Genomic DNA, 11,925 nt, shown 5'->3' with positions numbered 1-11,925 from the left:
TTTGAAGGAATAGGATGACAATTATGAACCATTACACTTTAGGTAGCACATGATCACATAATCTCTACCAAATGAAGCCATTGAAGCAATGAAATGGAGTAAGCATGATGACAATATTTAATATTTTCAATATCTAAAATATTTTCTTGTTAAAGAATGATACTGGTTTTGCATATGTGGTAAACCGACTTATGAGTAAAACCTGAAAGGCTTGAAAGCCAATCTTTCTCTTGACATCTTCTGGAATTCAAATCAAATGGTTTCATGTTTTGGTTTGGCCCACTTTACCATAGTCATGTCATTAACGAAAGTGTTTAGGTTCAGAAAAGAAGATCCTCCATGAAGGACTGCTTTTGTTGTTGACTCCTTGAGTTTGAGAACGTTGTCTCTCATCTTCTTTCCTTCTGCTATTCTCATCATTCTCCTCACAACATCCTCCACTTCTTCTTTCGTCACCACCTTGTCGTCATCCACATCCACGTCTTCAAAATAGAGGCCGATCTTCCACACCTCCTTAGCGAATCTGCAGTTGAGAAACTGATCGGCAAAATACGGCAATCCCACTACGGGAACTCCCATGCTCATGCTCTCTAACATAGAGTTCCAACCACAGTGTGTGAGGAATAATCCCACCGAAGCGTGGGCAAGTACTTTCACCTGTGGTGCCCACCTCACAAACATTGCACGTTTCTTTGTTCGTTCTTCAAAGCCCTCGGGTAAACTCGCAGCCTGGCCGTCTGCTATATCCAACCGGAGAACCCACAAGAAAGGTTGTTCGTTGCCCTCAAGCCCTAGTGCCAGCTACTCCAGTTGTTACTTTGATTTTACAGCAATGCTCCCAAATGAAATATATATCACTGATCCCGGCCGTTGCATATCCAGCCAGGTGAGGCAACCCTTCTCCTCCTCCCACAGACTGCATCCCGATGGTCGCCCTTCTAAATAATTGGGAAGAAAAAGAGGTCCTACGGCCTGAGAAGGAGAACCATTCAAAGATAGTGTTGTTACTGCGTCCTTCCCTTCGAGCTCCTCAAGCGTGTTTACTAGTATGTAGTCACCTTTACTTTGCTTCTGTGATGCATGGAGAAATGCTTTGAGAAGAATGTCGGATGGATATTGGGAGTGATAGAAGGATAACAGGTCGGTCAACTTCAGTGGTGGGATGTTTCCGGGAAGACAGGTGATGAAATTTTCTAGATTCTTCGCCTCCACGATTGAAGAAGGTACAAACATAGTTATAGTTATTGTCTTTGCAGAGCAAATGAAAATATTTGAATGAAACAGACGAGGATTTATAAGCATAGTGTAAAAAATTATAACTATGAATGCATGTTTCATCTTTCACATTCGATTGCATCCAGACTCACCAAAACCTTTTATATTTAGATGCATCGATAGTGATCAACAGTTTTTATTGTGTAGTTAGGTCTCGTAAATGTAATTGTGAGTTTTAGTCATCAATTTGGTTTATCATTAGAAATATAGCTTCTTAAGTTAAGAGGCTTATTTTAAATAACATTTTGTTGTTAAGTTAAGAGGTTCATTTTATATAATGTGGCCGTATGTTGTTAAGTTAAGAGGTACATTTTATAATCTGCCTGTATGTGTAAGTATGTTAATGTAGAGTTCATGAGTGTTTTAAAGTAATTAGAAGTAAAAAAATGTGTGAACAAAATGTTTAAATTTAAAGCTTTTCAAAGATATTTTAACATTGGATTTAAATAAACTATTTGAAAATCTATGTTAACTAATTTATGTAGATATCAAATTTATATATATTTATATATAAAAAAATTGTTAAATGAAAATATTTTGATGTTGTATATAATAAAATATTCAATTAGGGTTATCAATATAATATTTTAATACGAGAAATATCTAAAAATATGTTCAAAATGCAACAAGATGATGGAGCTCAGTGGAAAGGAGTCGCCTTCACTAAGTGGGCCCGCAGGCAAATTATGGCGCAAAGTCTATTTTTAGACATATGGATCATGGTCTATGAGTTGCAGGATGCTACTTATGGATGATTGGTCATGTTGGTAAAAATAGATGGACTTCTATTTTTAGACATATGGGTAGGTTTCTATTTCTAGACTGTTAGGCCAAAAATAGAAACAGTTGAATATTATTGTCTCATAATAATATTTAGACTATAAACATTATCTTATCCTCTTGGAGCACTTCAGTTTGAGCTACAGATGTGGCACATGCAGCTGTCAAAAGGAAATACTCTTTTCGTATGAGTCAGTTGAGCTATTGCATGCATGACTTCAGTTAGAACTCAAGCAGTTGAGTTTGGTGGAGTTGGATGTGGAGTTGATGGAGTTGTGTTCAGTTTGACTTGGTTGAACTAGTTATATTTAGTTTAACTGTAAAATACACTAGTGATGAGTTGTGTGAATTAATTATTAATTAATTCAGTAATTATTAACTCATAAAGAAACTAAAGAATACATCAGTTAACTTAGTGCATGTACAGTTCAGTGGAGACAGGTGTTAGAGGTTGAGATTGCTATCAGTTGTGACTATAGCTGTGCATGAGATCTTGCACAATCAATATGATTGAGTTATGCCAATGAGAATTGCGCAGATGTGGCCAATACCAAGCAATAGAGCTTGTGCTCAAGTGATTTCCAATGCGAGTGATTTCTTGCAGCATTGTGCAGTGGAGGCGGGCAAAGCAGTGGAGGAGATTTGAACCTGTGACTTGTTCGGATCTGAGCTAGTTTTGTGTGTAACAGGTGGAGATAGTACTGAGTACTTGTGAGGAATCGTACTATGTATTGTTACATGTTCTCAATCATTATAACATACAGACAGTGTGGGGTTTTTCAGCTGTATGCTTTCCCCGGGTTACATATTGCGTTAATGTGCACATGCGATTGATGTTTCATTGTTTTTGATGCTGCTAAATTGATGATCAACGTAGAGGATCTTATGTATTATGCACGTATTCCGAAATAGTGTATAATCAGGATAATCTCTGTGAATAAGTGTCATATTATTCAAAATTTCTACATGGTATCAGAGCTGGTTGATTTGTAGAAAAAGTTCTACAGGATATCAAACCGGGATTGATCATCAGATCTATTATTCAGAAAGTGATTGCATTTTATTTCTTCTGGCAGAGTCTGTAATCAGGCCAGGTAGCCTCTGGATTCATCCTTATTTTGGAAGGTGAGATATCTAGTGAATGCCCATACAGTCAATCTCTATACGAGGAATACCTTGTTCACACTAATTTTAGATCAAAAGTAGTTGAGTTTTGAGCTGGTGGAATTCCAATTTGCAGCAGTGTTTTCTTGGTGTCAAAGTTGCAATGTCTTTCGACGGATTGCGATTGGAGTATGCTCTTGAGGGCAGCTCAAACTATATTTCATGGAAGGACAGGATGGAGGCGGTGTTAGATGATAATGGGCTGAAGGTGTTCATAGAGAATGATGTCCCAAAACCCACTGATGCTGTTGAAGCTGAGGTTTGGCAAAAGAGACAACAAAGTGTCGAAGAATTCTGTTGGAGGGTGTGAAGGATCACATTGTATCCAGCCTGCATGGAAAGGCTTCTCCATACTTAATGTGGAAAGCGTTGACAGATCTATTCCAAAGCAAGAGCGATCAGAGGAAGCTGGCGCTCAAGGATAAACTCAGAAACATCAAATGTGAGAAAGGCGACTGTATGCCCAAGTATCTCACGAAGTTCACCCAATGCGGGGATGAGCTGGGAAGTGTGGGGGTGACTGTCGATGATGAGGACTTGGTGAGCTTGGCTCTTCTTGGTCTTCTGAAGAGTTGGTATTCCTATCAGGACTCTGTCAATGGTCAGGAGAAATTTCCAGGATGGGAGAGACTTTGGTTGGATGTTGTGCAAGAGGAAATCAGGGGAAATACCAGTGACGAATCTTCATCAAAGGCAACTGATGAAGAAAATTGCGCTTTGGCTGCCAAAGCAAAGAAGGGGAAGAACAAGAAAGCTTCTCATTCTGGTGCGAAAGGCAAGAAGCAGGACATGTCCAAGGTGAAGTGCTTTCACTGTCACCAGCACGGACACTATGCCACAAATTGTCCGCAGAAGAAGAAGAACAAGCAAGCTGCTGGATATGCAGCGTGAGAGGCCTTAGCCTCGCAGTTTGAGCTTGATTTTTCATTGATCGCATTCTTGGTATCAAGTGTGATGGGATCGGTATGGTTCTTGGACAGTGGTGCGTCTTTTCACATGACAGGAGATCGAGATTTTTTCTGATCTGGAGGAGAAAGATCTTGGAGTGCACATCGAGATGGGCGATGATGGTAGATACAGTGCGACTGGTATCGGTACCATTTCCTTTGAGAGGGAGTCTAGTAAACCCTTCGTATTGAAGGAAGTGATGCATGTTCCAGGATTAAAGAAGAATCTTATCTCTGTGGCGATGTTAGAAGACAAGGGATATGATGTTGTTTTTAGTGAGGGAAAGGCTTTCCTGCGTAGTAAGACAACTGGAGAAACCCAGAAGATAGGGGTTCGAGTGAGGAACCTTTATCAGTTGCATGTAGATGGTTGTGTAGCAATGGCATGCAAGGTAGAAGGATTGGTGAGACGGGTTGATGGCGAGTTGTGGCATAGGAGATTGGGTCACCTTCACCATGGAGACTTGAAGATACTGTAGCAGATCACTACTAGGCTTCCTAAAGGCACTCTTGCACAGTCAGATCAGTGCAAGGGGTGTACTTTGGGAAAGTTTGTGAAAGCCACCTTTCACGAGAAGTATAGTCGCGCCACGACGATCCTTGAGAGAATTCACACAGATGTGTGTGGACCTTTCTCAGTAGCTTCGACAACAAAACACAGGTATTATGTGATCTTTGTTGATGATTTCTCTCTTAAGTGTTGGATCTTCTTCATGCAGAAGAAGAGCGAGACATACTCAAAGTTCGGTGAGTTCAAAGCACTGGTCGAGAAGGATTCGGGGAAGAAGGTGAAGGCTCTTAGGAGCGACAATGGTGGTGAATACATCTATGGCGAGTTCAAGGATTTCTGCAGTGCAGAAGGGATTCGGGGAGAGCTCAGAGATCCCCATAACCCACAGTAGAACGGGGTTGTTGAGTGAAAGAACATAACGATCGTGGGTGTTGCAGGGGCGATGTTGCATGATCAGGGCCTACCCCTTCACTTGTGGGCGAAAGCATGCAATACTACAGTATATGTGCAAAACCGTTGTCCTCACATGATACTTGGCATGAGTACACCCAAGGAGGCTTATTCTGGTAAGAGGCCTGATCTTTCTCATTTGAGGATTTTTGGTGCTAATTTTTACATGCATGTAACGAAGGATGCTAGGAAGAAGTTGGAGCCAACCGCAGAGGTTGGGATATTTGTGGGGTACACTAATATGCCCCACAACTATCGTGTGTATTTGCCAGATAGTGGTAAGACTGTTGTGCGACGGGATATAAAATTTCAGGAGGAGAAAGCCATGAAGTGTGCGCTTGAGAGGGAGCCACACTTGCATGTAGATGAGGAGCTATTAGTTCCTAAGGATGAGCTTCAGGACATGGATTAGCCACAGGACGAAGTTCATGGAGTGGAAGAGACCACTCATGTAGTGCCAACCATCAGACGGCGAAAGCGCTTGACAGAAGCTGAGCGACTGGCTCAAGATGCAGAGAAAGTTGTAGGACCACCTCCAACCCAACAGAGGCAGAGACAGTAACCTGATCGATACACTGGATACATGGCTCTTGTGAGCAAATGTGTTGTGACTGAGCCATCCTCTTTCGAGGAAGCTATGGAGGATCTCGCATGGGTAGATGCCATGGTGGAAGAGTATGATTCAATTGTCAGAAACAGTGCATGGGAGATTGTCCCAAGACCGGAAGGGAAATCAGTGGTGGGTTGGAGATGGATCTACAAAGTTAAGCAGGCAGCTGACGGGAGTGTGGAGAAGTACAAGGCAAGATTTGTTGCCCGAGGCTTCTCACAAATAGAGGGGATCGATTATGAGGAGACCTTTGCACCTGTCGCAAGGTATTCTTCCATACAGACGATTCTTGCTCTCTCAGCACAGATGGGGTGGCACATTCATCATATGGATGTGAAGACTGCGTTCCTCAACGGAGTCACTGAGGAGGAGATGTACATTGAGCAGCTCGAATGTTTCGAGATCTTCAGCAGCGAGTCACATGTGTGTAGGATCAAGAGAGCGATGTATGGGTTGAAACAAGCACCATGTGCTTGGTACACACCGATAGACATTTATTTCACCGGACTTGGATTCTCCAAGAGTGAGGCGGATCCTAACCTATACCAGATTGTGGTGGAGGGTAAGTTTCTTATCATTGTACTTTATGTAGATGATTTGATTTTAACGGGAGATGAGTTGTTGATACTTTCATGCAAGGATGATCTTGCTAAGGAGTTTGAAATGAAGGACTTGGGCCTCCTTCATTATTTCCTGGGATTGGAAATCTGGCAGCACAGTGGTGGACTGTTTGTTTCTCAGGGTAAGTATGCTCGGGAGATACTGGAGAAGTTCAACATGCATGGCTGCAAGCCTGTTGATACTCCTATTCTTGGAGGTTGGAGGAAGGAGGATGCCACTTCAGTAGAAGAAGTGGATGCCACTGTTTATCGACAGTTGGTCGGGTCGCTTATGTATCTGGTCAATACACGACCCGATATATGCTATGCTATTAACCAACTTTCACAAGCTATGGTTAAGCCAACCAAGCTCTTCTGGAAGGTAGGTAAGCATGTATTGTGTTATTTGAAAGGCACATCGGGATATGGTTTGTGGTACAGACAGGAGGATGAGGTGAAGCTATGTGGCTTCACGAATGCAGATTGGGCAGGGAACCCAACAGACAGAAAGATCACATTTGGAGGGGTCTTCAATATCGGGTCGACAATAGTTTCATGGTATAGCAGGAAGCAGAGATTCGTGGCACTCATTTTAGCAGAGGCCGAGTATATGGCAGCAAGTTTGGCTGCATGTGACGCTATATGGATGAGGAAGATCCTGGTCGGGTTGTTCGGTTCTCACTTGGAGCCTACTGTGATTTACTGTGATAACCAGAGTTGCATTAAACTCTCCACTAATCCTGTATTTCATGATAGATCCGAGCATATTTACATCATGTACCATCATATCACAGATTGTGTGCAGCGGAGAATCATGTTACTTTCATACATTCCAATGGAGGATCAGGATGTTGATATCTTAACGAAAGCGCTCACCAGGAGCAAATTCGAATACCACCGAGGCAGGATAGGGCTTGCAGATAATCCATATCTTGTTGAGAGGGAGTGTTGAAAATGCAACAAGATGATGGAGCTTAGTGGAAAGGAGTCGCCTTCACTAGGTGGGCCCGCAGGAAAATTATGGCGTAAAGTCTATTTTTAGACTATGTCTATTTTTAGACATATGGATCATGGTCTATGAGTTGCACGATGCTATTTAAGGATGATTGGTAATGTTGGTAAAAATAGATGGACTTCTATTTTTAGACATATGGGCAGGTTTCTATTTTTAGACTGTCAGGCTAAAAATAGAAACAGCCGAATATTATTGTCTCATAATAATATTTAGACTATAAACATTATCTTATCCTCTTGGAGCACTTCAGTTTGAGCTACAGATGTGGCACATGCAGCTGTCAAAAAGAAATATGCTTTTGTTATGAGTCAGTTGAGCTATTGCATGCATGACTTCAGTTAGAACTCAAGCAGTTGAGTTTGGTGGAGTTGGATGTGGAGTTGATGGAGTTATGTTTAGTTTGACTTCGTTGAACTAGTTGTATTTAGTCTAACTGGAAAATACACTAGTGATGAGTTGTGTGAATTAATTATTAATTGATTCACTAATTATTAACTCATAAAGAAACTAAAGAATACATCAGTTAACTCAGTGCATGTACAGTTCAGTGGAGACAGGTGTTAGAGGTTGAGATTGCTATCAGTTGTGACTATAGCTATGCATAAGATCTTGCACAATCAATGGGATTGAGTTATGCCAATGAGAATTACGTAGTTTTGGCCAATACCAAGCAATATAGCTTGTGCTCACGTGATTTCCAGTGCGAGTGATTTCTTGCAGCATTGTGCAGTGGAGGCATGCAAAGCAGCGGAGAAGATTTGAACCTGTGACTTGTTCGGATCTGAGCTAGTTTTGTGTGTAACAGGTGGAGATAGTACTGAGTACTTGTGATGAGTATTGTACTATGTATTGTTACATGTTCTCAATCATTATAATATACAGACAGTGTGGGGCTTTTAGCTGTATGCTTTCCCCGGGTTACATACTGTGTTAATGTGCGCATGCGATTGATGTTTCATTGTTTTTGATGCTGCTAAATTGATGATCAACGTAGAGGAGCTTATGTATTATGCATGTATTCCACAATAGTGTATAATCGGGATAATCTCTGTGAATAAGTGTCATATTATTCAAAATTTGTACAAAATATATTAATAATTTAAAAACTATTTTAATTTATGTTATAAAATGTCTTGATGTACATGTTATGTAAAATATTTTAATGTTAACTATGTATATATTATATATTGTTTAAAAAAAACTATATATGTATCATGAAAAAATAAGTTTTATGGTTTTTGAATCTCAATATTTTAATGTTTGGTAACAATAAAAACATTACACATTGTATTTTGCACTCAAAAAAAATTTGCACATAAAGAAATTTGACCCCTTTAAACTCATGTTAGATCTACACTAGTCAAAATCTTCAAAATAATTTTTATAGTTTCTTTTGTAGTTAACTCAATGTTACTTTCCAATTTTATTTTATTTTCAAAAGAGAGCTCTAATAACATGTGTGTCAGTTCACAAAACACGAAGATGTTTGAAATCCAACGGGAGGGTAGTTTCTGAACTCATATGTGAATTTATCCAAAAAAAACCTACTGTATTCACATGTTTGGGGTTTTTGGCATATTAATTTTTTTGAAATTGATCAAGATTATGAAATGTATATTGATTTCTTCAAGCTTCTTGAATGTTACTAAACAAGTCAAAAGAAACGCCATTGTTCAAACTTGATAATTCATGGTATTGTAACAAATCCAATTTACAAGCCAAGAATCCTCCATGGTGAAATTCATTGGGAGTAAGAGGACAATGGGCGTATGTATTTTCAATTGTAAATTAAATAAATATACTAATCATTTTCCCTTTTATTTTCCAATTGTCGGGTTTTCGAGGTAAATCAATTGTACTAATGGCAACCTCTATTGTGTACTCTATTATTTAAAGCTTACTTCGTCCTCTATTGTTTTTATTTTTAACAACTATATCCAAGCCATAAGTTTTTACTGTTATTGTTGTAAGCTATGTCTCTTAAGTAGTATGGAGATTGTTGTAATGAGTGATATGGAAAATTTGAATGAGACCAATTTCTCCCTGTGGAAATCATAGACCAAGGATATGCTCATGTTGGAGGATTAATATTTTCTAATTTAGGGAGTGGTAAAAAAATCTCATCAATGATCGTTGACACTTAAAATTTGTTTGATAGGAAGGTCATTTCTACAATATGGTAGTACCTATGAAATAATGTCTACTTCAATGTGGCTATTTGAAAGATAAGACAAGGACTATGGAAAAGGTTACATGATTTGTATAAGAAAAAAGTAACAACAAAAAGGATTTTCTTGGTGAATAAGTTGTATAAAATCAAGATGAAGTAGGGTTATTTAATCACAAATCATATAAATAAATTTAATATAGTTACCACTAAACTTTCCTTTGTCAAAACAAAATTGTATGATGAAACTAGAGCCATTCTACTCATGTTCTCTATGCCAGAAAGTTGGTTGAATTTTATAGTAGCTATGAGAACTTTAACACTTACAAGGACCCTAAAGTTTGATTACGTTAGTAGCAGTTTAATGAATGAGGGGATGTGAAGCAAAGCATTTGACAAAAATGAGGGATGAGAAGTTGTAGCCTTACCTTATGATGGAAGGGAAACTGAATACAATATATATGGGCATTCAAGATCAAGAGGAAGATCAAAATCAAGAATACGAATATTTCCTTTTATTCATTGTTCAAAAATAAGACATAAGAAAATATATTACTAGTTGTTAAAAAAAAGATAAAAATGAACAAAAATCAAGTAACACAAATTAAAATAAATGACAAAATTGAAAGTGATACCATTGTTGTAGTTTCAAAAGGTAATGTTTTATTTAATGTTTTAGTAGAAAAGGCAAAGATGCTTATGTATATATAATAGTAACATTTGTTAAATATTTGAACTCATATATAAAATTTAAAAAAAAAAACTGGTTATAAATTAAATAAATTTATTAAAATTTAAATGAAATTTATTAAAATTATAAAATCTATCTAATTTAAATGTTAATAAAAATCTAATATACCAAATTTATTTATATATTTTAAAAAATAAAAAAATTATAATTTTATTACAGATTTTTTATCTTACTCCAACAAATAAAACATAAAATACCAAAAAAAAAGTCTTCTTAAAAATGTTCACATAAACAAATAAATTATGCAAAATCTAGATACACAAACTCAATCTTGATTCTACCTCTCACAGACAAATTATGTATCTCAATTGATTGAATCATTGAAAACAATCCATAATTTAAAACGGGCATATAGAACTTTTTGCGTACCTTGAAGACGAAAAAGTTAATTGTTTTGTCATAATGTGATACATAAAGTCTATCTATGGGTTTCATGGCATCTAAATAATAAATTTGACAGTTTACTAAGTTTTGTATTAACCTTGGTTCTAGGTTTTATTCGTACATAAAGCTATCGAATTAAATAATTTATTTGGATCATGAAGGATGATTGATGTTCGCATATAAGATTTGGCAGCGCCTAACGAGCCTTTTTGCATTTTGCTAATCATAATATGGTATTAATAATATTATTAATACAGAAATTTCAATTAATAGAAATTAAAGGATAATTTATAAAATATGATTTGATCAACAATCAGAAAATGTGAACTCTCTTGTAATTACTGGAAATGGAGAACATACCATTTACTGGAATGTGTCCCTCAGAAAAGAAAGAAGGAAATTGGCGTAGCATTGAGAAATGGAGGCGGCGGCACATAGAGGCCAGAAGATAACCCTGGGCACTTTCATATTGCTTGCGACTTGCTCCGTACAAGACATGAAGGCGTCTGTGACGATGAACGTGATGGGTGGACATGCTGCTGATTTCTCTTCAGTGCTTCTAAGGAGCTCCTCCAAGGCCGGCCCTAACTTTTGCAGGGCAACAAGTAACTCGCCTGGGTTGGAAGTGCGACCATGGTCGGGTGGTAAACCATCTGGAATAGACAGAAATCGAATTCTTTGTCCTTGCTGATCCAGCTCAGGAGGATCGTTTCTGGAGAGAAGAGATGTAGGGTCTTTTGAAGCTTCACCATGCGTTTGTGTATTAACGAAAGTGACAAAAACATCCCTCATAGCCAGCAACTGGGCCAAATTGATGAGAACATTTACATGTCCCTGTGCAGGAAGTGGCACAATTACTGCATGGGGAGCAAGTTTCCCCATATTCATGTCATTATTGCTCGACATTATTAGTTTCTCTTCCGTTAATCCACTAAGGAGTTTCATACAGCTTCTCCAAGGGATTGAATACAATTATCGTGGTGATTATGTTTGGTTAAAAAATCATGGGCATTGCACAAAGCATGCTAATTTAGTTGATTTGGTAGGCTTACGTTTCCGTCCTTGACTACAACTTGTTATTTGTCTCCAATTGAATGATTACCTGCGAGGAGACGTAATGCTCCTGGACCTCAAGAGTCAATGTCATGAATCTATCCAATGATATGATACATTCATGACGTTGACTCTTGAGGTCAAGCGGCATTACGTCTCCACAATCCTTCACTTGTTAAGTTAACCATGCCGACTACCGAGCTCAGTAGTGTCGACTAA

At 38.3% G+C, this 11,925-nt stretch overlaps 1 protein-coding gene across 1 annotated transcript; it reads right to left on the bottom strand.

Annotated features, from left to right (window-relative positions):
• Positions 1–252: 252 nt before the first annotated feature.
• On the bottom strand, positions 253–11,559 carry LOC149148130 (UDP-glycosyltransferase 85A1-like). The gene is made up of 2 exons (XM_089442077.1): positions 11,107–11,559; positions 253–801 (listed from the first exon to the last, which is right to left on the bottom strand). The coding sequence occupies exons 1-2, from the start codon at positions 11,557–11,559 to the stop codon at positions 253–255; spliced, it is 1,002 nt and encodes a 333-aa protein (XP_089298203.1).
• Between the last annotated feature and the right edge of the window lie 366 nt (positions 11,560–11,925).

The sequence above is a fragment of the Pinus tabuliformis genome, chromosome 9, assembly GCF_031772625.1.
Source record: "Pinus tabuliformis cultivar Carrire ecotype Pingquan chromosome 9, CPIR1, whole genome shotgun sequence".
NCBI lineage: Eukaryota > Viridiplantae > Streptophyta > Pinopsida > Pinales > Pinaceae > Pinus > Pinus tabuliformis.
Note: the sequence above shows the minus strand (reverse complement) of the source record. Positions and strands in the feature narration are given on the sequence as shown.

Excerpts from the sequence above, each read along its gene's own strand:
- LOC149148130 (XM_089442077.1), bottom strand. The coding sequence starts at position 11,559 with ATGTCGAGCAATAATGACATGAATATGGGGAAACTTGCTCCCCATGCA. Across the intron at positions 802-11,106 it reads GCAATATGAAAGTGCCCAGG|CTGGCACTAGGGCTTGAGGG; the intron begins GTTATCTTCTGG and ends CAACTGGAGTAG.